At 52.5% G+C, this 24,054-nt stretch overlaps 1 protein-coding gene across 2 annotated transcripts; it reads right to left on the bottom strand.

Moving 5' to 3' along the window:
• Positions 1-5,752: 5,752 nt before the first annotated feature.
• On the bottom strand, positions 5,753-22,297 carry LOC149362434 (uncharacterized). 2 transcript variants are annotated; one of them, XM_089573038.1, is made up of 5 exons: positions 21,959-22,297; positions 9,816-9,893; positions 8,980-9,109; positions 6,653-6,747; positions 5,753-6,014 (listed from the first exon to the last, which is right to left on the bottom strand). In XM_089573038.1, the coding sequence occupies exons 2-5, from the start codon at positions 9,837-9,839 to the stop codon at positions 5,847-5,849; spliced, it is 417 nt and encodes a 138-aa protein (XP_089429164.1). In that variant the 5' UTR covers positions 9,840-9,893; positions 21,959-22,297; the 3' UTR covers positions 5,753-5,846. The 2 variants fall into 2 exon arrangements, with proteins under 2 accessions (XP_089429164.1, XP_089429165.1); XM_089573039.1 differs by lacking the exon at positions 21,959-22,297 and adding an exon at positions 20,857-20,935.
• Positions 22,298-24,054: the final 1,757 nt, after the last annotated feature.

Here is a 24,054-nt window from a genome sequence, read left to right as displayed (position 1 = left end):
CGGGCTCTAAGCAGGTGTCTTAGTTGGCAGTGACGTGTGGTGCCGATCTTTTGTGCCACGATGAGTTACCGCCTAGTGAGGAGGCTCAACAGGTCTTCGATGGCGGTGCTGGTGCCGATCTTTTGTGTCGCGATGGAATGTCGCCTGGTGCAGGGGCGGAGTCTTGGGCTATATAACCTGCGACCAAAGTGGGCACGAACGCTCTGGACCTTCGGTAATAGGTTCATCCAGTGGCTCTGAGCCTTGAGTATCAGGCTCATCCAGACGCTCGATGCTTTGAACTCTTAAATTTTGATTCCTTGTTCTTCCTTTGTAAATTTTTGTAAATAAGTGTCACAGTTTCTTGCCATTAAATCTGCTTGTTTTTGTAATCGCCAAACTGCGAAGATTCAGACGTTCCTCATCCCAGCCACGCTACCTCGAGACGCAACAACGCATTAATACCAGCAAATGCACCAAAGACGGGTGTCCTGATAGCCTCTGTGGTTGTACAACAGAGACATGCAATCAACTTTTTGTTTGCTTACTTAATTAAATGACATTGGACATCTTGACAAGCTCTGATTTCACCTTGCATGTTATCCTCAACCATTCTCCGCGTGAACTTTGTTAGCTCATATGCGAACTATGTATGCACTTCATCGTTTCGTATGTGACATCACTACTCACCGATGCACCTTAGTACGCATTTAATGGCCGCATTCTATCTTATCCCCTTTTTATTTTATTTTACCTTTTGCGCACCGCTCTCCTTCCACCTTTATCTCCCAAATTCCCTTCCCCACGCAGAGCAGCATGCCAGCGACTTTTAGATGGCGGCTAAATTCTCTCCCTCCCTCTCTTTCAAGACCGATTCCGTATGCCGCACTCTACTACTGGGAGCCAATTACTTGATTTCAACCTATTGCTGTAAGATAGTGAACTGCAGTCTGCGTTTCCATTTTCGACGAACCCCTTCGTGCTCCGGCAACGCTGCAATCGGACTCCCAAACTATTTTCTATTTGAAGTTGTGTGCAGTACTATAGTGGGCGTAGCAGCGCCTTCCAGGCGAGCCGCTTGCTATTCAAAATATGTCAGATTTTCGCGCGTGCTTTTTGATCGTCGGCTTGCATGGAGCAATACGGCCATAAATCTTCCGGTGGCTTTATGAAGGGCGCCCACCGCATTCTATTCTCTGCCGAACGGACCGCCACGCTACGTGCAGCTCCATAGACAATTTGTAAGTGCAATGCCATCGGTTTTCTTTGCCGTATCTTGTGCGCCCAGCTATGTAGGCGCAGCAGTTTCGGCTAATTATAGCGGAGACCTTATCTTTGGTGAATCAAAATTGTAACACTCTGGCCATTGGCATGAAAAAGCTTAACTCGGAGTGCCCGACCGCGGCTTGCTGAGCTGTAGGCGGCCTATACCAAGCTGCAGCTGCGCCTTCTGCACACTAGGCGGTTCTCGAAGCTTTTACACGCTAGTGTTCTTGTATACGCTCCTGTATATACAGGAGCATATACAGGGACACTAGCCTGTAAAAGCTTCCAGAACCGCTATCTTTTACAGGCTAGCGTTCCTGTATATACTGCTGTATATAGTGTTCCTGTATATATAGAGGAGCACTATTACAGGCGCGTTTGTAATCCTGTTTCCGCCTCCCTACTTGGCTGTAAAAATAGGGGCCACAAATGCTGTAACATGTCCAACATTCTCGGCGAAAATTTTTGAAAATTGGAAAATTGTAAGACACCGTTATGAAAATATTGAATGCATGCAGTCCGTGCATTCTTCTGATATGTAGCAAAATATTTCTTATAAACTGTTTCCATTGATCGTATCGAACAGTAAAGCTGTCAACGAAAACTAAAGGGGAGCGCTTTCGACGATAGGAAAGAAGTTAATAGAACAAAAATACAAGACTGCCACGTCGGCTGATCTGCGGATATATCGGTTGTTATAGCGAAATCTTACAATGTATGAAAAAAATGGCGTTCATAAATGGTTGCCCGCTCAAAAATGTTTTTGTCCACAATTTTTGGGCATGTGTCTGCTCTGACAGCAATTAAAGCAAAACGCCGACGATTCCGGAAGTTCTTCCGCCGGAAGCATTCTCGCAAACCTCTGACCTTATGTTTGTTTGAAAGAACAAAAAGGGCACTTCAAGCGGCTTTCACAAAGCTCGACAGCCGCGCTTCTGTTTCTCTATCCCCCAAGCAAAAGGAACAATGTTGTTGTTCACCTCGTTGAATGGCGCATATCCACGCAGGGGGATCGGCCAAGAAGAGGGGTGCATAATGTTCGTGATGAATTTTTTTCTTAAGAAAATAAATAAATTAATTAAGTAATAAACAGAAATATAAGAATGCTGGGGAAGAGGAAAATCAACAGAAAGCAGAAAGACCAAAAAGAAAACGCACGCAGGAGATGGAATTTGTGAGATTTGTAGCAGAGGGAGAATGATGGACAGGAACCGCCAGCGAGTTTTCGTCGTCATCAGTGGCGCAACACATCACAGGCCCTTACTAAACGTTCCTGGAGTTAAATAGACGGGGTACCTTATTTCTTTCTGATGGAGTCTTCCTTCCCCCTACGCCTTTGGTTTTCCTGACAATGCTACTCGTTGATACTTTAACAGAGGAAAGATAACGGAGCAGCGGAAGTAACGGTCGCAGTAAAGATTCTTCAAAGGAAGGTTCACAAACCCTTCCTCTAGTTAATTCGGCGTGAAGGAAGACCAGGAGGCGTTTCTTGTAGATGATGACTGATATAAGAGAAGCATATATTTACAGCACATACAACACACATGTACAAGGAGTAAAACTGGAAAACAGAAGAAATGAATTTACCAAAAGAAAAACAAACTGCGCTACTTTACTCTTCTACCTAGCAGGTTAGAGATGTTACATGCTAAGCATGGAGCCCCAGCTCAGGCTGGTCTCCATCCGTTTACTTCGGTTTTTATAACCGTAACAAACAAAGAAATGGGGCGGTGATTTTCAGTGGCCCGCCCCAAACATCAATTCTCCAATAATTGACCTACCCCGTGGGTTGAGCTCAGCCTCAAACCCAGGGTCTCGCTAAGAAAACGAAAATAAAGAACAAATACAACACCACTCTCTCGTCGGAAAGAGCATGTACATCCTCTCCCGTTGGGGCTCTCCTTCCGACCTGTCCCAAGCACACCGCCGCCCCCCTCTCCCCTCGCACTGCAAGTCAAGATCTTGGTACAGATGCGTACCCCCTGTCCTCAGTGCTTGTCATATGAAAACAATAGATGAGAGAGAAGCCGGTACGGCACAGACGGTGGGGCGCTCGGACAAGAGTGATCGATGAGCGGGCGGATAAAAGTGAGGAATGCATGTCGTTCCCCACGTCGCCAGAAAAATGCTCGAATCGTCCTTTCCTGGGCTCTCTCTGTCGGCTCGGCATACCAGCTACGACAGGGTTCCTGTTTTCCACCACAAATTGATAGAGACACCGTGAAGATAGCAGTGCGTCAAAAGACCAACTCCCTACTGCACTGTGCTTGGAGGGGCTTTCGTTCATAATGGACAGCCCCGTCCGCGGGGGCAGCGCCCTGCACCGTGGTAGCTGGAAATGAGCGTTGACCTTTCAAGGCCGCTGTGGGCCATCAGGCGCCTTTCCGAAGTTAGCGTATGCATAAGGGGGGATAGGGGTGGGGGCGCCCTGAAGGTAGCGGCGGTGCTGTCGTTCACAATGGACAGCCACCGCCGCGAGGGCAGCGCCCTACACAGTAGTTCCTTACAGTCGCCTTTGGAGGTGGCATTTTAAGCGAGTCTTTGCTTTTAGTTCGGAGCCGTCGATAATCTAGAGCTGCTTACGTAAGCTCAAGTGCAAGTACACGTCACTGTACTGTGCTCCGTGGGGAGTGCCCCCGCAATGTACTCCAGCTGAATGGACACGACCTTTATTATTATTTTTTACTTTCCTGGCGCGCTGCGCAAAAGGGTGCTCCATTGTCTCAAGACGCCAATGAATCGGCGATGAATTTGTGTTCTGGTCCACGAATTCATGGTGTCCAGGCTGATGTTATGGTGGATCATGACCATAAGAATAAGGACACACGAAGCGTCCAGACTTGCTGCTCAGAGGTATATCAGTCTGTACAGGGTTGAATATTCATGTTGAGTATTTCTCCCTCAACAGCTACCTTCCATGTTTGGGTCATGCAGATGGGCAAAGTTGTGTCAGCAAACGCTGTCTCAGCATTTTGGCTCCACGTTTGCAAAAAAGCACCTATTCTATAATCGCGCACACTCTTTATTTAATGACTTATCTCGTTGTATACATGACGAGCAGCTGCCTGGGGCGTCCTTGGTGCTTCGATGATAAACTGTCCCGACACCGTATAGCATCGCGCTTCACGTGCACACGCAGGTGGCATGGGTTGTAGTAGCTATCATGGCCTATAGCGTCTCCAATCGCAGGCAAAAAAAGGTTTACAAAGACAGAGTGGGTTTCCGAAGGCGTGCACCCTTGGCAGTCCAAAGCTCCGAGCGGCCCAGTCAAAACCTTCAGAGATTTTAAGCGCTGTGGGTGCAACGCCAGCCGCACTGCACGGCCCAGAGGCCACACGCTATAATGTCCTCAGAAAGATTCTACAATCAGCCGCGAAAGCACGGAGCCGCGAAAGCACGTGCCGAACTATAACTTTATGCCGAACTGAATCACCGCCCCACCTAACGGCACACCGCTGCCATAGAGACCGGTCATCTAGATCGGTGCCCAGCCGCAGATGCTTTGGGCAGGCCCAGCGGGCTTGCGCACCCAACAATATTCCGTTTAATAAAATTTTGTCTCCATCAGATATGCCCGCGCGAGTCTGCGATTAACTCGGGTGGCAGCCGCCATGAGGCGACGATGGCTAGCATGATGCAGCAGCCGTCAGCAACGTCGTTAGGTCAGCATGCAAACCGCGAGATGTGAACGGTGCGGTTCGGATGACGCTGGCGTCGCTGCCGCCTTCTTATCCTGCAGCGCCGCCAACCACACCGAACACACGGCGGCCGTCCAAGACGCCAAAAGGCGGCAGTGTGTGACAGCTATAATGAACTATAGTGACAGCTAAGCAGAAAAAATGGCTGTGGCTTAGCTTGGTTAAGCCCGGTAATTGCGAAAGCAATATCCGTAGCTACGCCATGGTTCAGCTGGTAGTGTAGCTGGTGGTGGTGCTTGTGGTTAGACTTGTGGCGATCGGTGATACAATCTAATGCAATCCAATCCAATCCAAATCAAACCAAACCAATCCAATCCAATATGCTAATTTGGTAGCTACCGGCCTCGCTACGCGACGGGCTGAAAGTGCAACTAGTATTGCTTTCGCAATAAAAAAACACCAAGGGAAGGACACATGCGGCAACCCTTTTACTGCATGGCGCAGTGACAACACGGTGACAGTCCCTTTCCTGCCTATCATTTGCTGCATAGTCAGGGAAAATCGTTACCCGATTGTAAGTCGGAAACAAATTCTTCAAAAAGTGGCGGTTTCAGCAGATAACGCGTGCATGGCCAGCTCGACTGGTGCTGAACGGCGAGAGTGAGCATGCCAACGGGTACGCGCCCGTGCACTGCGTCGATGTCTACACCAGGCTCAGTGCTGTTAGGCGGTGCAGTTCAGCATACACTTCAGCATGCGCTCGGAAAGGTCTGACTGGCTCACAATGGTACCATGTGTTCTAGAGGCCATAACAGCGCTTAATTAAGGACCGAATGGCCGACCATACAATAAGACAGAGAAAGGAGGCATGGAGTGGTTCGCTCGTTGGCAGAGCGCCACGTGTAATTTCGAGGCGTTCGCCGGACTGGCGTCACGCGCTGTGCCTCGTCGCCTGGCGCAGACTCAGAGCTGGGCGGCGTTCTCGCCCATTCCCATGGCGATGAGGGAGTCCAGCGCTTCTTTCAGCTTCTCCAACGCTCCCCTGCCGTCGGCCACCAGCTGCTCCGCCTGCTCCAGGGCGCCTTCCTCATCGCCCACCGGCTGCTCGGCCTTGGACAGCAGGCCGCGCACCTGCGGGTACAGGAGGTATGCATGTGGACATGCATGCAGGGCGTCCCTCACACCATGATAGTGGTAGTACACCCCTTACAAACGTTTATTTAGACAGTCTATAGACTGTCCATAGACTCATACACTTGTAGTACATTTGTTTCTATGGACTGTCTAGCGGCGGTTTATAGACAATCTGTAGATTTATGGTCATTCACTTTCAGTAGACGTTTGTCTATTAGTCTAGACTATGACTGAACAAAGGAAATATCTATAGGAAGGCAATAGAGTCTGCATGAAGTCCATAGAAAGTCTGTAGATCATTTTTATAACGGTAATGGGGCTCTACGGATCATAGCAGCACTGGGTGTGAGTGGAAGATTCCGTACTATACTTTCGACCACGTGGGGATTATGTGACGTGCACCGTAATCTCAGCCCTCGGGCACAACTGCGCTTTCCGCCGCCATCGAAAGAAATGGTCGGGGTACTGAATCGATGACCTCGTGACCAGCAGTCGAATACGATAGTGGAGCCGTGAAAGCTATCAGCCACACTGCTAATAAAAGAAGCAAGATACGTGTGCCTCAGATACTTTTGGATAGGACTACATGATGTTCGTGGATGATAAAGAGATAAGGCGTCGCCAGTGCCACAGACCATCTCCGAGAAGTCGTCGGCAGGCACGGGTCCCCCGTCGGGCCCCACGTCCATCGGAGAGCAGGTCATCATCTTCGCCATCATCTTGGCCAGTTCTGCAGCGCAAGGGGATCGGAAAGAGTTTGCACACTTGCGGTGACACGAATTACAGCATTATATTCTGCGCTCGCGACGCTTGTGACAATAGACGAGACTTTTAACTCGTGGATTTCAAAGATCAATGGCGTGTCACTGTTTCGTATCGGGTATTAGATGACGCCGCTCTTATTCACGCCAGGCAGCTGATTTCTTTTTGTTTTTTTTGCAGTAGGAAAAAAGCCCCCAGGCTTTCCACCCTGTTGCGAGATGGAGTGAGAGTGATAGCTATTGTGTAACCGCCTCCTGCATCGCCTGAAAGTGCTCACTTCAAGGCCCATCCGGACCATATATTATCAAACTGGAGACATACCAAAGGGCACCCGTCCGCAGGCCAACGTCAACTAGTAGATAAATGATGGGGCTCTCGGTTATACAACGATATACCAATGCAGCGCTGACGCTTTTTCTAAATAGAAGTGCCATATATCGTAAAAACTCGCATCACAGCTTTCTATTTAGATCAGTGCAGCTTCAGAAAGGCGCCATTATTTGACCCCGCATGACGTTGCTGCTATTTACCGATGGCGCGAATTTATGCCCACAGGTTGTCTCAAATGCAGTGCACCGAGGTGTTGTGGAACTGACTGCATGGAAGCGTGTATTTAGCCCTCGTTCGAATGAGCTATTGGCTAAAATAAAGAAAAGATGTGCGCGGAGGCAAAGGAGAACTGCATACGGACGGTGAGCTCGTGCAGCCCCGTTTCTGTTCGTCTCAGTAAGCCTGGCGCACATGGGAGAAGGAGCCGTCTCCATAGTACACATATAAAGGCAATGTTGGTCAAATGTTTAGGGGAATCCCCCCAAGGTGGAGTAAATTTGTAATAAGGGAGTAATTACTCATTGGCATCCACCCAAGCGCAGCCATACGGCTACAAAGGAAAGCTATACAGCTTTCTCAGAAACTTCGTAGTTAAAGAAAAAATGGCTGAGGCTTAACTTGGTTAACCCTGGTCAGATGCGAAGCATATTGATGGCTAGGCTTGTTAATACATGGCTTTCCTTGGTTGAATACTTGATCATTTTAATACAACCACTAGAAGCCTTCGTCGTGGGGGAAGACAACGGCATGGCTACAGCGGAACGCCGACTAACCCCGAGACGCGCGTTGGGTGGGCGCCTGGATTGCCACGGAAGCCGCGTCCGCCTGCCCGGTGGAGCGAGCGTTTCACCTACACCGAGTGTGAACGCGCGTTCGAAATGCGCGGGAATGCCGCTCGAGGACATTCCGGTGTCTGGGCGATGGCATCATTCTCCCTCTCCCAGCGCGTGACGGCGATCTGTCGTGACGTCATGTGTCACGTGGTATGTCACGTGGTGTGTCGTCACTGTACCACGTGGTCTGCATGGCGTGCAACCACAGCGACGGCGCGAGGTGGACCCTCATCTTCCTCTGTCGTGACGTCATGTGTCACGTGGTGTGCACGGCGCGTAACCACAGCGAAGGGCTGTAGTGTACCTCTAGTAATATGCTTCGCATAAAATACGTCCTGGTCCGGGGTTCGAACCCCGGACCAGGACGTATTTTTCTTTAACTACGAAGTTTCTGAGAAAGCTGTATAGTTTTCCTTTGTAGCCGTATGGCTGCGCTTGGGTGGATGCCAATGAGTAATTACTCCCTTTTAGTATAAAGGCAGGTTCGAGAATTCAATTAACTATTAATTGCTCTGTAATTATGTTTGACAAGCGCACTTTTTCTGTTTTCTTGCTAGCTTTCGTCTTGGCCTATAATCCAAGTCATTTTCAACTTTTGTAGAAAAACAACCAAGAAATTCGTCTTTGAGTGCGAACTGGAAAAACACGAAGAAATTCGTCTGTGCAAATTAGAAAAAGAAGCTACAGATTCCTCTTTTTGAGGAAATTGGAAAATGAACCAACAAATTCGTCTTTCTGTGCAAATTGGTCGTTCCCGTTATAATACCGAAGGCACCTGTAAGTTGACATGCGGGATTGAGCGTCATAAAGCTGCCCGTGAGTTCTGACTGTGAGAAACGCCAACAGTGGAGGGCTCCGTTAGGCCGCCCGCAATTGTTTAACGTGCACTGACGCAACACAGTGCAGCCCACGGGCGTTTTTGCATTTCGCCTGCATCGAAATTCCGTTGCCGCAGCCGGAATGATCGCGCGTCCTTAGGCCTAGCAGTCGGCAGCCATTGCGGTTGCAGAGGTCGTCTGCGCATGCGCGCAACATACCCTCGGTGGGCGTCTGCTGCTGCTGCTCGCCGGCCTGCATGAGGGCCTCATCGAAGAAAGGGGACTCGCTGTCCTTGGCGTGCAGCTTCGGAGAGACGGCGCCACCGTCGCGCTGCGCCTGCACGTCCACCTGCGACCGTCGACGACAGAGGGGTCGGGGACGAGCACTTTAAACAGGATAAGAGGAAAAATAAACATGCAAGATCACGGTACGTGAGAAGACTTGTAAAGGCAGAGTGAATGAACACAGACGAAGACACTCAAGTGGGCATATATTCCAATTCTGTCTCTTCAAAAATGTCGTTCCATCAAAGCTGGACATGTAGTTTAGCTCTCTTCTGTGGCGCTCCTTGGCAACTCTGCGTACGCCGCTGTTGTCTCTGGGCCGTGACGACGGGCCGCCGTGACCCTGCTACAGCGTAAATGTCCTTCAGTCGGGGAGAGCTGTTCACATGACTCCGCGATGCAAAGCGGGCTCATGCGCTGCTTGTTATGGTTAGAATGGGATCACTCTGAACGCGAAGCAGCAGCAGCAGTGTCGACCGCACCCAACTGCGCTGTGGTTTTGAGAGTAGACTGACATCAGTTTGCTATCGACATTACACCCTGCTTCGTGCCTCCTTTTGAACGCAGCAGCAACGGAAGCAGCGCTGGTTGCTGCTGACGTCACGCGCTTCTCACAGTACGGACGTCTCCCTCGAGCACTTTTTAAGGCGGACGCTGCTTCCTAAGCAGGCCAGATATAAGTACAGGATCCCAAAACGCATGTGCCACGGAGTGTTTCGGCGCCGTGTTAGCGCAAAGCGACGCGCACGATGGGAGCCCGAAGCACTTACCGTCTGGGTCGCCTGCTCCGCCATTTCTGTTCTGCGGCACGCGGGGACGCTTTGTCTTCTTCGTCCTCAGTGCAGAGGCTATGCATGCGCAGGAGAAAGACGAGATGCGTTGTGCCGATCGTGGGTATGTGCCATGTTTTGAAAGGCGAACAACATCAACATAAGCTGGACATATGGTACGAGGAACTGCTTAGAGCATGTGTGGTCCAGCTGTTTTAGGACAAATCTTTGGAAAACTGCTGGAAAAGGCAGTTTCCCAAAAGGAAAAGGCAGCGTGTTTTTATTTGCGCGATGCATTCCTTGAACTTTTGTAAAAAAATAAAGTCTACAGTGCTGTTTTATCCAACGAAAATTTCTCATCTTGGCCTCTGCTCGCACCCCCCTTTTCTCAAATTCGCCCCGTGTCGAGTCTTTCCAGCAGCGCTCAGGGCCCTGACAATAATGCAGCACTCTGGTACGGATGAGGCACAAAGACATTTCGCCTCGAAGCTGTCTGGCGCCGGGTGGCCACCGGTTTTCTTCCGATGGGTTCCAAGCTTTCCTCTGGCCCGGTGGTCGGCGGATGAAAGGCTTGGGAAACGCATCTTCGACCACACCTTGTGCTGGCCGAAAGCGCGCCAGCCATGGCGTTCTTTCGTCAAGCTGCCCTTGCGCCACCAAATCGTCATCATCGTCATAATCGATTTGAGGGCTGTCCGCATGATGAGCAGCTGATGCACTGATTCGGAAACGCTGGTTCTTTCTCCAGGTGACATGATACTTTTCGACGAGCATATACCTCAATATCACTGTCATTCTCCGCAATTCACTGCGTGTCGTCATCACGCGTTGTCACAGTAACTTGGAGGAGGAGGAAGAGGTAGAAGAGGAAAGGCAGAGAGGTTAGCCCGAGGACTTCATCATCATCATCAACCGGAAGAATAATCGGTTTGCTACCCTACACGAGGGGGAAGAGGGTGAAGGGATAAAAAAATGAAAGAGAAAGGGGAGTAACAGAAAATTGAAGCCACTCTAAAAAGTCAGTGTTCGGTGACGTCACAGTCTATCGTGCAGGCCAGAAGTTCGCAAGAAGCGGAGCAGTGCCTTGGAGGCCTTCACCGCCGACGACCGCAGCGGACAGAGGATGATAATCTTCATTTCCGTCAGTGGGCGTGGATCTAGGCGCTCCAGCGCACGGCTGAGAGATTGCCTTTCGGCGGTGTAGTCAGGGCAGTCACAAAGACTGTAGTCTCGTCATTCCTGCAGATGGCACATGCAGGGCTATCAGCCATACCGATTAAGAATGAGTATTGGTTGGTGAAAGCTACACCAAGCCAGAGGCGACACAGCAAAGTTTCTTCTCGTCGTGGTTGGCCTGATGGAAGCCGGAGCTTCAGATCTGGGTCAAAGGATCTGAAACGTGAATTGCAAAATTGGCCGGAATTCCACAGTAATTTGGAGGAGCCACAATTGTAACCAGCAATGGTAGTAACCGAAAACTGTGATGCGAGGCATGATTTATCACTGATATACGATCTAGCTGTGCTTTGTCCGTTGTGGACGCTGGCCGATGAGAGTGCGCAGTCCGCGGTCTAGTTGGACAGTGGCCCCATGAAGAAGTCCTTGTTGGCGTGGATGGGGTCTATAGGGAGTTCAGCTTCTCTATCACTTACAATGCTGGTATATGTGTGTGATTCAACGTCGCGACTCCGTACAGTCTGCATCATCCTTGTGTAAAGCGTTCGAGCAGTGTGCATCGCGCATTGAAGCTAAAAGCTAGAATCTGCGATTGGTATCGATATCGATTTTTGCCGGGGTGAGTTCGCCGCTCGAGCGCTCCTCACAACGGTGACGCGGACTGTACATAAGCTATGAGAGACGTTGAAGCGGAGGGCAGCTACCACGGATTAATTTAGACCACAGCCGAGGTTATTTAATTAAAGCTCGCTGACAGCGCTCAGCAGGCGGCCGTGTTTCCATTTCAGCTGCATCGAAATACGGGTCACAGTTGATCGCATCTGTGCCTTGTTGCTCTGCATTTGGCGGGCATATGCTTTTGCCATAATAGGCGTAAATGGGTGCAATCCGGGATTTGGGCAGCACTGCGGGAGTCCTTCGAAAGCGACAAAAGGCATTCGATTGCAGGAAATCAAGAACTTCTTGAGGGGAAAAAAATTAAAACACCGGACTTGTTGCTCTTTCTCGAGAAGGTTCTCTTCCAGCAAGGTGAACAGATTGCAGACAGTGTGTGCATTATGGTCGCAAGTGAAGTATTTTCATTCGTCAGCAAACGGACACGACAAGATGCGCTCTTCGGTTACGGCGTTCACGTGATTCTCCGGAGTGGTGGTGCAAATGAATTTCCTGTTACAACAGAAGTATAGTCACTACTCCGGCGGCGACGACGCCTCAAGTCTTTTAAAGCCTCTCTGATATAGATTTCGCTGGGAAGTAATATAGTTCAGAAGATTGCTCTGTTATAGGGACTCTGGAGACAACACCATTCGATTTTCATCATCAGTAAATGCCGATTCCGTGGCTTCCACTGTCTGGGTTGATGTTTCCTCTTGAGCAAAAGACGCATTTATGGGTATAATTCTATATCTTTAATGGGTTAATGCCCGTACATGTGGGATTGGTTATTCTCTACATTCATATATCGCTGGGAGTCCTTATGCCTCACTTGGAGCAGTGGTGCAGCGGTTAGCGGTGCGCCCTTGCCCTCCAATCGCAGGTGCTGCTGTACCGATGGGCCTTGTGCGACCCAGGTTGCTCTTTTCGAGCAATCGCTCGCGACCAACCATTAATTTAGCTGCCACCTCCCACGGTGGCCAGTTTGCTCACAGTCCAGTGGGTAGGTTGAGATGGCGCCACAGGATCACGTGACCGAGGTACGTGCCCCCCCCCCCCCCCCCTTGGGTGCTTCTCCGGGGGTTTCTCGCTCACAACGCCCACGACGCTGGGTTTTCGTAGAACGGGAGCCTAAACGTTGTCACGTTTAAATAGATTTAAAAAAAACTAACTCGGGCCTCTCGGTTCAAACGCATGGCGTCAGAGCCGAAGGGGACTCCATGATCACAGTCTGGGAGGGAACGGCACAGCAGTCTGGCCTCAGAGATTCACGGCTCAAATTCACGGACTTGACGAACCGCCGTTTGCTTCCGAGAACGGCCACAGCTGATTATTCATTTCTTTTGGTCATCGGAGGGTGGTAGCAAATTAAATTCGTCCTTACAGTGCCCGTTTAAGCATTTCCAGCTGACACGAAACATTTGGGAACGGAATGAAAGGGAAGAAAGGAAGGCCAAATGGAGATACGTCAAAAGGTGACGACCATGAAGACAAGATGACAGATCTTGCACACAGAGCCGCGGCCATCAGAGCCGCGGTTCATTCGGAAAGGCTGCTCGAGGAAGTTCGTGTGGCGGCCCATCTTTTCCTCGAATCTTCGAGAACACTTCAGCGATCTGACGTAACCTGCAGGGACACGTGGGGAGCACGCACGCGCTCGGGGGGCGCTGTGAGCGCGCGGAGCGAGTGGACGTACAGCGCATCGTCTCCGCCAACTTTTGGCTGGAGCCACGGTTCCTCGGCCGGAACCCCGTCAACGCAGCCGCGTCTGTCTTCGCGAAGTCGACAGCTACCTGTGGACACCACTCACACACAGGTGGGGCAACATTTACGCATTTTAGGGCCGATCCTCACTTGCGTTTCGTGGCGACGGCGCTAGGCCTAACGCCTACGCCGACGCTCGGCCGTGAGTGAGTCGCCCACCCGTGTCAAGATGGCTGCCCAAAAAGTACAACGCGGCTACGACCCGGACGCCATGGCCTGGTCCGAGGTTCCCTCAGCTCCAACGCCTGAGAGTCCGGATTCTGCGCCCATCGAGAACCCGAGGCTCTTCAAACTAGTGGAACGCCGCTCCCGCAAGCGGGACGCCGCCTCGAAGAAAGCGGACGCCACGTCGGCAGGCCGCTCAACACGGGACAACGCTGCTGCGCGCGCTGCAGCGCTTCACGGAGGGGCCCAGTCTAAGACGGGACCCTCTTGGAAACCAAAGCCACTGCCGCGTCTTCATCCAGAAGACATCGTGATCATCCTGAAGCCCCGGGTGACCGTCGCTCTGAGGGATGTCTACCAACATGGCGAGCTGGGAGCAGCGTTCGCGGCCTACCTGGGCGCCAAGGCCGCAGCATCCCTCAGCCTGCTCCCCACATGGGAGCAAAACCTCATCGTCGCAGGCACCAGAGAGCCGCACGTCGCGGACAAGCTTCTGCGGGATTTTCAACTAACATCACCGAAGGGCCAGCTCTCTATGTACGGCCAGTTGAAACTCACTGGAGACGTGTGCCGCGGCGTCATCACCGTGGCCAAGCACGAGACCAGTGAGTCCCTCCAAAACAAGATCCAGTGGCGTGCTGGAGAGCTTGCCGATATCCGCAAGCTTGGCAAATCCGACGTCGCGTCGCTCACCTTCGTGGGAAAAGTGGTGCCGCGATATGTGCACTATAACTCTGAGGTGACCCTTGTGCGTGCGTACAAGAGAACCATTCCGGCCTGCGTGCGGTGCGGCACTGTGGGCCACCGAGCAGACACCTGCCCCTGCCCGGACGAAAAGTGCGGCCTGTGTGGCCAAACGGCGCCGACCGTCGACGGAGTCAAGGCGCCGCATGAATGTACTCTGTCCTGTGCAGTCTGTGGGCAAGCCCACGCTACCAACTCCCGCGACTGCACGGGAAAATTCCGGCAGCTCAAGGTGTATGGCCCCAAGGCTAAACGCCCAGAGGTGCCAAAAAACAAGAGACCTGGCAAGCAGCCAAGTCACTCAAAACCAGGTGCCGGTGGCGGAACGCCGCGTGGTGCTCACGGCACCGACCACAAGACATCGTCACCTTCTTCACCATCGGTGAAGCCAGCGCCCGGGAAGAAGACGGCGCCTCCACCGCCCAGCGGCAGAGACACTGGCCACTTCCCGGCCCTCAAGACAATTGGCGCTGCCGACGCCCGGGCATCAGCGCCTCAACACGACAAACAGGTGAGCAGCTGGGCTGAGATCGCCTCCTCTTCCTCCCATCCCTCAACCTCCCCCGTAACCGTCTCCGCACTCGACGCGGAGTACAAAAAACAGATAGACGCGCTCCGGGCACAGAATGAGCTTTTGCTCAACAAAATTCAAAATTTAGAGACAAAATTGGCGTCCGCCGCACCGAGCCCGCAGAACTCGGACGCAATGGAGAGCGACGCGGAGATCTCGCCTGCCCTCGTGACAGCCATCTCTGCGATGGAGGAGCGCTTAACCTCTAAATTGCGATATATGATCGAGACCGCCATGGACCAGATCTTGACAAAGGTCAAATCTGCCGTCCCCGCGGTGGTCTCAAAACACATCTCGGACAACCCTCGCCTCCTCCGTCGGACGGGACCCATTAGGGACGTATCCCGCCCTTCAAAATTCAACCGTCTGATTATTGATTCGGACAATGAGGACAGCTGCCCCGCTCCTTCCGTCATCACCCCCTTAATGGCGCAAGTAGCTGGCTCTGAGGCAGCCAATCCCTCCTCCTCCCCCCCAAGAATTTTAAATCATGGCGAGACACCTTAATCAAAGGAGTTCCGCCATATCCAATTCGGCCATGTCAACTTCAATAACACAGTGGAACTGTAGAGGCTTTAAGGACCGCACTAAGCGGGCCAATTTCCGCCTCTACCTTGAAACTTTCGGGTCCTTACCAGCCGTGGTTGCCCTCCAAGAGCCAGGCCTGGGCGCCACAATTTCAAATTACACGACGTTCCAACAGGATCCCGCGTCTTGTCTTCTCGTTCACAAAGACTACACAGCCAACCTAGTGGATCTCGACCTCCAACTAGAGTACTCTTATGTAATGGTGACCCTCCTACCAGTCCGCCGCAGGGACCCACCGTTGCATATACTCAACGTGTACTGCTCTCCCAAACTAAAGCGAGTGACTTTTGCGGACCTCTTTAGCCGCGCGCTAAGAGTAGCGGGCCGCGATCCCCTGCTGATTGTGGGCGACTTTAACGCTCCCAGTCAGCAGTGGGGGTATCGCAAGGAGGAGTCGCGCGGGCGTAAGCTGGCGGAGCTTGCGTCCACGTTGGGCCTCACCCTCCACACGGACCCTGTCCACCCAACCCGGCTAGGAAATTCCGTGACACGGGATACGTGTCCGGACTTAACCTTCACTCGCAACATACGACACGCAGACTGGCTCAACACCGAGGAGACCCTCGGTAGCGACCACTGCATCATTCACACTACACTACGCACACGCCCCCTCAAGCGTCCCAGAACACAAGCCCATATCCCAGATTGGACGAAATTCAGGCAAAATTTTAACTCACTTGATAATACACCCATTTCCGCGCAAGGCTACACAGCATGGTCCCAACAGCTGCTGGCACACCTTTCCTCGCATGAAACACACATCCAGCTCTCAGAGGCGGTCACGGACGTGGATAACCACCTTCTACACCTCTGGGAAGCCCGTCGCAGCCTCGTCCGCCGTTGGCGACGCCAGAAACACAATAGAAAGCTTAAAGCTCGAATTGCCGAGCTTACCCAGAAAGCGGCAGAGTACGCGGCCCAACTCGCCGACTCCAACTGGGTAGATAGATGCAATACGGCCGCGCGACAAATGTCCAGCCGAAACACGTGGCGTCTCTTTCGAGCCCTAATCGACCCAACACAAACACGAACCGAAACACAAAAACATTTGCACCGAGCCCTGCACGCTTTTTCTGGCAACACGACTCAACTGGCACAGAAACTTCGGGACCAGTATCTGTGTACAGCCCAAGACCCCCGTGGATCTGCGTACTCTTATGCAGGCAGAGAGAACACGGAGCTGGATCAACCTTTCCAGCTCCATGATCTGCGGGCGGCTCTCGCCAAAATGAAACGGGGCACTGCGCCAGGACGGGATAAGGTCACCGTCAAGCTTTTGACGAACCTGCCCGACTTGGCATACCAGTCCCTCCTGGAATACGTCAATGCGATTTGGCGCGGGGACACCCCCCTGCCAATCGAATGGAAAACGGCTTTGGTCACTTTTATTCCTAAAGCTGGCAAACCAATTGACACAGATAACCTCCGCCCCATCTCTCTCACCTCATGTGTGGGCAAACTAATGGAGACGATGGTGCGGGATCGGTTATCTACATATCTTGAAAACAAACAAGTCTTTGCGAGCACCATGTTCGGATTCCGCCCACACAGATCCGCACAGGATGTCCTCCTGCAACTCAATCGGGAAGTCCTTGACCCCGTCGAATGCCCCCATAATGACAGGGTAGTACTCGCCTTGGATCTTAAAGGGGCATTTGACAATGTAACACATGAGATCATACTCACTAACCTAAGTCACACCGACTGCGGCCTCAATACATTCCAATACATAAGCCAATTTTTAATAGATCGTCAATCCTACATTCGAATTCAAGATAGAGACCATGGTCCTTATCTACTCGGCACGCGGGGAACCCCTCAAGGCGCGGTACTTTCCCCGCTGCTCTTCAATCTGGCCATGATGCACCTGCCGGCCCAGCTGAGTGGTGTCGCCGGCGTGCAGCACGCCCTGTACGCCGATGACATCACTCTGTGGGCCACGCAGGGCAGCACAGGAGATATTGAAACCAGCCTGCAAACAGCGGCGACGATAGTAGACCGCTACGCCCGCCGCTGCGGTCTTCAATGTTCCCCTCAAAAATCGGAATTTGTGCACCTCCGCCCCTCACAGAAGTGCACAACTAAAATATCTCTCTCTCTTGAGAGTGGTCCCATACGCGAAAGTGATGAGATACGGGTACTCGGACTCTACATCCACAAACACAGGCGGCCAGACACTACATTGGCCAAACTCCGTAAGGTGGGGGACCAGGTGGGCCGCATGGTCCGCCGGGTTTCCAACAAACGCGGAGGGTTACGAAGTAAGGATGCCTTGCGGCTGGCAAACGCCTTCGTAACTAGTCGAATTCTCTATTCGACTCCTTATCTCCACCTACGGAAACAAGAGGAGGACGCCCTTGAGGTCATCCTTCGCAAAATTGTTAAACGTGCCCTTGACCTCCCCATCACTACTTCAAACAGCCGGCTTATGGCTCTTGGGGTGGTGAATACTTTCCGGGAACTCCGGGAGGCGCACCTTACAAACCAGTACACGCGCTTGTCGCTAACGGAGTCGGGTCGCCGCCTTCTTGCTCGACTCCATATCCAACACACCCCTCCAATGGAAGACAGGTTTCGCATCCCGGAACTGTGGAGACGTGCCCTCCACGTGCGGCCTCTTCCAGCAAACATGTCACATGAAGACCATAATGGTCGGCGCCTGGCACGAGCGGAAGCGCTAGCCCGATATTATGGCAACAAAACAGGTGTATACTACGTGGACGCCTCCGGCCCTCACCACGGGGGATGGTACACGGCCGCGGTAGTTCACAACAGCAACACAGTTAACGGCCTAACTTTCAGAGCCCGCAGTGCAACACAAGCAGAAGAGGTCGCGATTGCTCTCGCGGCCTCACATTCCAATTCAAAATACATAATCACCGACTCGCGAGGGGCCTGTCGGAACGTCGAACAAGGCTGCACTCCCTTCCTAGCCTATCGAATATACCAAAATTGCATACGGGATACGGACCCCGCACACCGTCACCTCATATGGGCCCCTGCTCATCAGGGGTTGGCAGGAAACGAGGCAGCAGACGCAGCCGCCCGCGCGCTCTCTCACCGGGCTGTTTTCTCCTCCCCGTCCGATCAGGAACCCGATTTTAATCCGGTCTATACATTCAAAGATATTACAACATATTATCAAAATTGTCATCGCCTTTACCCTAGCCCATGTAAAGGCCTGAAGAAGGCGGATGAGCGGCTCCTTCTCCGCCTTCTCACCAATACATTGCTGTGCCCGGCAGCGCTAAAACATTTTGACCCCTCCTTTAGCGGCAGCTGCCCACACTGTAGTGCAGTGTCTTCTGACACTTATCACATGGTGTGGGCCTGCCCCTCCAACCCCGCTATTCCCCCCATCCCCAACCCAACCCGGGAGGACTGGGAGGCGACCCTGCTCGGCTGCCACGACTTACAGGCCCAACAAGCCTTAGTCGGGCGCGCCCGGGCGGCGGCAACCGCCACTGGGGTCCCATACTAGGGACCTCCACCTAGTGTTTGTAAGGATCGGTCCCTTACGGGCTGATCTAAACATACCTCCTGTTCATTCGTAATAAATGTTTTCACCACCACCACGCACGCGCTCTGGACGCAGTTGAACATGGCAAGCCCGTGAATCAACGTCCTCAAAGTTATCTCGCCACGCCGACCGTATTGAGGCGAAAGCCTTTAAGCACTCATATACTTGCGGCCATGGCTCCGTCCGTCCGTCCGTTACATATGAAGTGAAAGTCGTAACTAGTCATTACTAGTCGCAAGTCATGACTGGTTAATGACTAACCAATCATGACTGGCCAGTCATCAACTAATTAACCATGACTAACTAGCCATTAACCAGTCATGACTGGGGACATAGTCATGACTATATCATGACTGGTTTGTCATGTCTGATTAGTCATGTCTAGCCATGACTGGTTAGTCATGACTAGTTAATCATTAATCAGTCATGACATGTTAGTCATTAAATAACCATGACTAGTTATCAACTAATTAGTCATCGCAGACTAGTCATTAACCCGTCATGACTGGCTAGTCATCTACCAGTCATGACTAGTTAGTCAATAACCAATCATGACTAGTAAGTCATGGCTCATGACTAATCAGTCATGACCCAATTAGTCATGGCTAGCCAATACAAGTCGCCCCATAGCCGCCTCGTGTGTGCCAACGGCAAGTTGCGTGGGAAGGCTTCCGCCTCGCGCACTCTAGAACGTCAAAGTGCCCCTGAATTTCTGGCATACCTTTGTCTCCCATGGGCCAGTATCCGGAAAGTCAAAGGAACGGAAAGGGAAGAGAGCAGTGGACCCTTCGTGCCGTCTATGAGCGTCCGAATGGCGCGAAGGTAGGCGATCATGCATTGCCTCAATATGTCTCATACCCGGAAATTCTGGACATGCGGATTTTTCACGAACTCAATTTTTTTCGTATATCGTAAGAATACACTATAGCAATCAAATATCTGTAGATCTCCGCTCGGCGGGCCTGCATTTTTTTGCTCTTAACGTTTTCATTATCGTGAAAAACATTCCCCATTGGTTTTCAGTGGCAGTCTTAACTACTCGATACAAGCGACCCGGAAACTTTGAAAGAAGGGTTTTGCTACGCATCGGAAAAATGGACCAGTACCTTCACTATGTCCGTATATTCCCCAGTTGCGTCACAATTAAAACTGATGTCCTGTCCTGGACTTAACTGACAAAGTAGGCAGCAATTACTTATATCTAGGGGTTGGACTTTTCGGTTTAAACCGAAAAACACCGATGAAAGTACGCCGAATTCAGGTTTTAAAAGTGGGATTTAAGCGAAATAGGTATTTCTGGCATGCATGGTATCTAGCTGGCTATTCAGTGCCGGTTACAGTAGGTCATAGCAGAAAGGTAAGAATGCGCTCGAATAAATTGGTAAATTGGTAAATTAGTTTTTGTGGAAAGGAAATGGCGCAGTCTCACATATCTCGGCGGACACCTGAACCGCGCCGTAAGTGAAGGGAGGAAGGTGGGAGTGAAAGAAGAAAGAGAGGAAGAAGTGCCGTAGTGAATGGCTCCGTAGTGAATGGCTCCAGAATAATTTCGACCACCTAGGGATCTTTAACGTGCACTGACATCGCACAGCACACGGGCGCCTCTTGCGTTTCGCCTCCATCGAAACGCGGCCGCCGCGGTCGGGTTCGCACCCGGGTACTCCGGCTCGGTAGACGAGCGCCTTACCACTGAGCCACCGCGAATCTGAAACGTGGTGAGACAGAGGTATCTTGGGAATTTTTTTATTACAGTGACTTTGAGGTTGAGGCCCTGATCCACGAACTCACACAGGCAAATAAACACCGAAAAAAGACCGCCGAATTTTCGAAAAATAAAAGCCGAAACGTCCAACACCTACTTATAACTTATGGCAGGTAAGCAAACGGCTGGTGTCAATTGCCATGAACACCGTTAATGAAATGCGTTACTGGAACAAAGGAGATGTCGTTAGGGCCAGCGGTCCGCCCGAGAAGGCTTAGCGGACCGCGTGTAAGACCCTTGCCGTAAACAAGCAGCCCCAGCGCCTCTATCTGCATGGCTGCCACGGCTGTTCGAACGTGTTGATATATCTCGGGCACAAATACCGCTCACGTTGCGCGGGTACGCCTGCACTGCTGCTCAGCCTGCACAAGTATATATAGTATATACATGGATCCCGATTCCTCCCACTTCCGGTGAGCGCAATCAACCGCACTGTTATGGGATTAACGCGCCTATCGGAGCGTGCCTTTGATATGGTTCACAAACTCCGCGATGGGCACATTTTTAGAACTCCCTTCGAGGACTTTTCTATTCATAGCTACACGCATGCATTTGCAGCCGTGCCCTTCGCGAGGCGAGGCACCCGCACAAACCTTCCTTGGTGGTGGTATATATGAGACCCGCTTTTTGTTTTTGTTTCTGGCTTTTGGAAGCGAACTGGCTTAGTATCTGTCTCACATATCTCGGTGGACACCCGAACCGCGCCGTAAGGGGAGTGATAAAGGAGGGAGTGAAAGAAGAAAGAGAGGAAGAGGTGCCGTAGTGGAGGTCTCCGGAATAATTGGCAAGCTCTTCGAGCATGTCATTCTCAATCGCCTGCAACCATTCCTAGAAACAACAGGCTTTCTCTCAAACGTTCAATACGGCTTCCGCCCAAACATCTCGGCGCAAGACGTACTTCTCGCGCTTAATGAGTCCCTCTTTTGCACTAAGCGTCGTACAGCCTCTACGCGAGCCATACTGGCCCTGGATATTATGGGGTCACCCGCGAGCAGCCGGCCGGGAAGGCGAGCTTCCGTGTCAGCTATGCGCGGGCGTTCTCGTGTCCCCAACCCGTGGAGCAAAGTCACAGCCACGGCGGGTTCGGACGAAGTAGGCAGCGAACAGAGTACGCTAGGAAACCGTTTATTTACCTAGCGCAAGGCAAAGCACACTGCGGAAGAATGTTCTATCCGATAATATATGGTTCAGCAGCTTACCAGGTCGTCGTCGACCGGCGTTGAATAATCCGGGAGGGCGCGGGCAGGAGACGGGGTCGGCGGGGCAATCGGGCAGTCACCGCCGCGAGAGGAGAGACTAGACAGCCTTTGTTCCCGCGTGAGCTCGCCTTAAACCCCTACGACATTGCATCCCCTTGAGCAACCGGTTGCAACCAAGAGGGGTCGTTCACCCCGTTCCTAAGATGCCAGAGCGTAGGCGTGACGTCACGTCCGAGCTGAGAGTGAGGAGAGTTGCCGGGTGCCCTCCTCTCCCCATTCCCTGCGGCTTGCGCTCTCGTCTCGTGACTCGGCGCGGGCAGGCGAGGGATATCTGTATATCCCACATCCTCCCCTCCTTAAGAAGCCTCCCGGACAGAGAAGCGGGCGCAGCCATCCAGGGATCGAAGTTCTTCGGCTCCCGCCGGTACACTTGTTGATGTCCGCGCCACGCCCGCACCGATCAGCTGGTCCGAATGCTTGACCACCCGCGAGATGCCGACGTCGACAGGTAGCTTGCTACCGGTTACAGTCTTCTGAGTACGCGCGGCTGCGCCGCTCCGGTGAATATGGTCGACCGCCTCCTTGGCACCGGCTTGGATTGCTTGGAGGCCAGGTCCGTGGCCGCGCCGCTCTGAGAGACTAGGTCAGGTGGCTTCAGGGGCTAGGGCCGCGGCGCTTCCATGGTAGAGGCCGCGGTTGAGCTGCCTTGGCATGCCTGGTCAGCTGGTGAGGGCCCAGGATTGAGGTGGTAAACGGGGCCGCGGCTGCTCTGTCTTCGTTTTGCCAGCTTGCTCTTGGGTAGGCGGGTGCGGCGGCGTACAGTCGGCAGGCGTTAGGCAGGCGGTTGGCTCCGATGCGGCGTGGCAGGTAGCAGGGGCGCCCAGGTGGCAGCAGGGTGGCGGCTTCAGGTCGCGGGCTGGGCGTAGAGGCGGGCCATGGGCGCGGCGCGTTGCCGAAGCTGGATGGTGGCTCTAGATGGTTCTAGTTGGTGGTAGTGGCGAACGATGTCGTTCTGATGCGCCCTGCTTCTTTTCCATCTGCGCTGAAAAGGTCAACACAGAAGTAACCAACTCCCGCAGCGCGTGCTACGTAGCTGTTCGGCCCTCACGAGTGTCATGAGGGTTAACGCAAGTAAGTCTTACGTAACATTGATCGGCATGAGCGGCCCGTACGTTCATGCATCTAACGAGACTGCGTGTCGGCCTTTGCCCTCGCTATAGTCCGCGCAGGCAGATTTTATTTCTGCCTACGGCGCAAGTTATAGCGGGACGCGGAGTTCGCCGGCTGATCGCAGCGCTCGTTTTCCGACTGCGGCGCGGGTCGGGCTGTGTCCTGGACCCACTCGTCTCGTTGCACGTAGCGTTTCAGGTCGCATACGTGCACCGGTCCGCCTGTCGGTTTCGACCGCAAGTCCTCGAGCCTGTAAACGAGCGAGGAAAGCTTCTCTCGCACGCGAAACGGCCCGATCCATTTCGGCGCCAACGAGGCCGCGAACTGTCTGCTAGCATCGCTCAGAACGTGTTGGCGCCGAAGCACCAGATCGCCCACTTCGTAGTGAACATCCCGGTGCGAGCGGTCGTACTGTGCTTTCTGCTGCGCTCTAGCGGTGCTCAGGTTGCGGCGAGCCTTGCGTAAGGCCTCCGTCATCTTAGCGCGCAGCTGCGTCGCGTATTCAGCTCGTGCTGACGAAGCGACTGGCGTCTTCCTGCTGTCCGTTAGAACCCGATCCATCGGATTTAGCAGCTCTCTACCCAGATTGAGAGAAGACGGTGCATACCCAGTCGAGCGGTTAACGGTCGAACGCAAAGCGAACGCGATCTCCGGCAGATAGGAGTCCCAATCTTTGTGCCTCTCAGAGTACGCGACAAGCATGTGCTTTATGTTGCGGTTGACTCGTTCCGTAGGGTTCGACTGAGCATGATAGGTGGTCGTTTTCTTGTGCTTAATGCCGAGTGCAGCGCACGAATCTACGAACACCTTCGCAGTGAAGTAGGACGCGTTGTCCGTTATCAGCTGCTCTGGGAAACCGAACCTGGTGAATACGTCCATCAGCTTCTCCATGATCACTCGTGCCGTCAGCTTTCTCAGGGGGAAAA

This window comes from Amblyomma mixtum, chromosome 2 (genome assembly GCF_055824585.1).
Source record: "Amblyomma mixtum isolate Tamu chromosome 2, ASM5582458v1, whole genome shotgun sequence".
NCBI classification, from domain to species: Eukaryota; Metazoa; Arthropoda; class Arachnida; order Ixodida; family Ixodidae; genus Amblyomma; species Amblyomma mixtum.
Note: the sequence above shows the minus strand (reverse complement) of the source record. Positions and strands in the feature narration are given on the sequence as shown.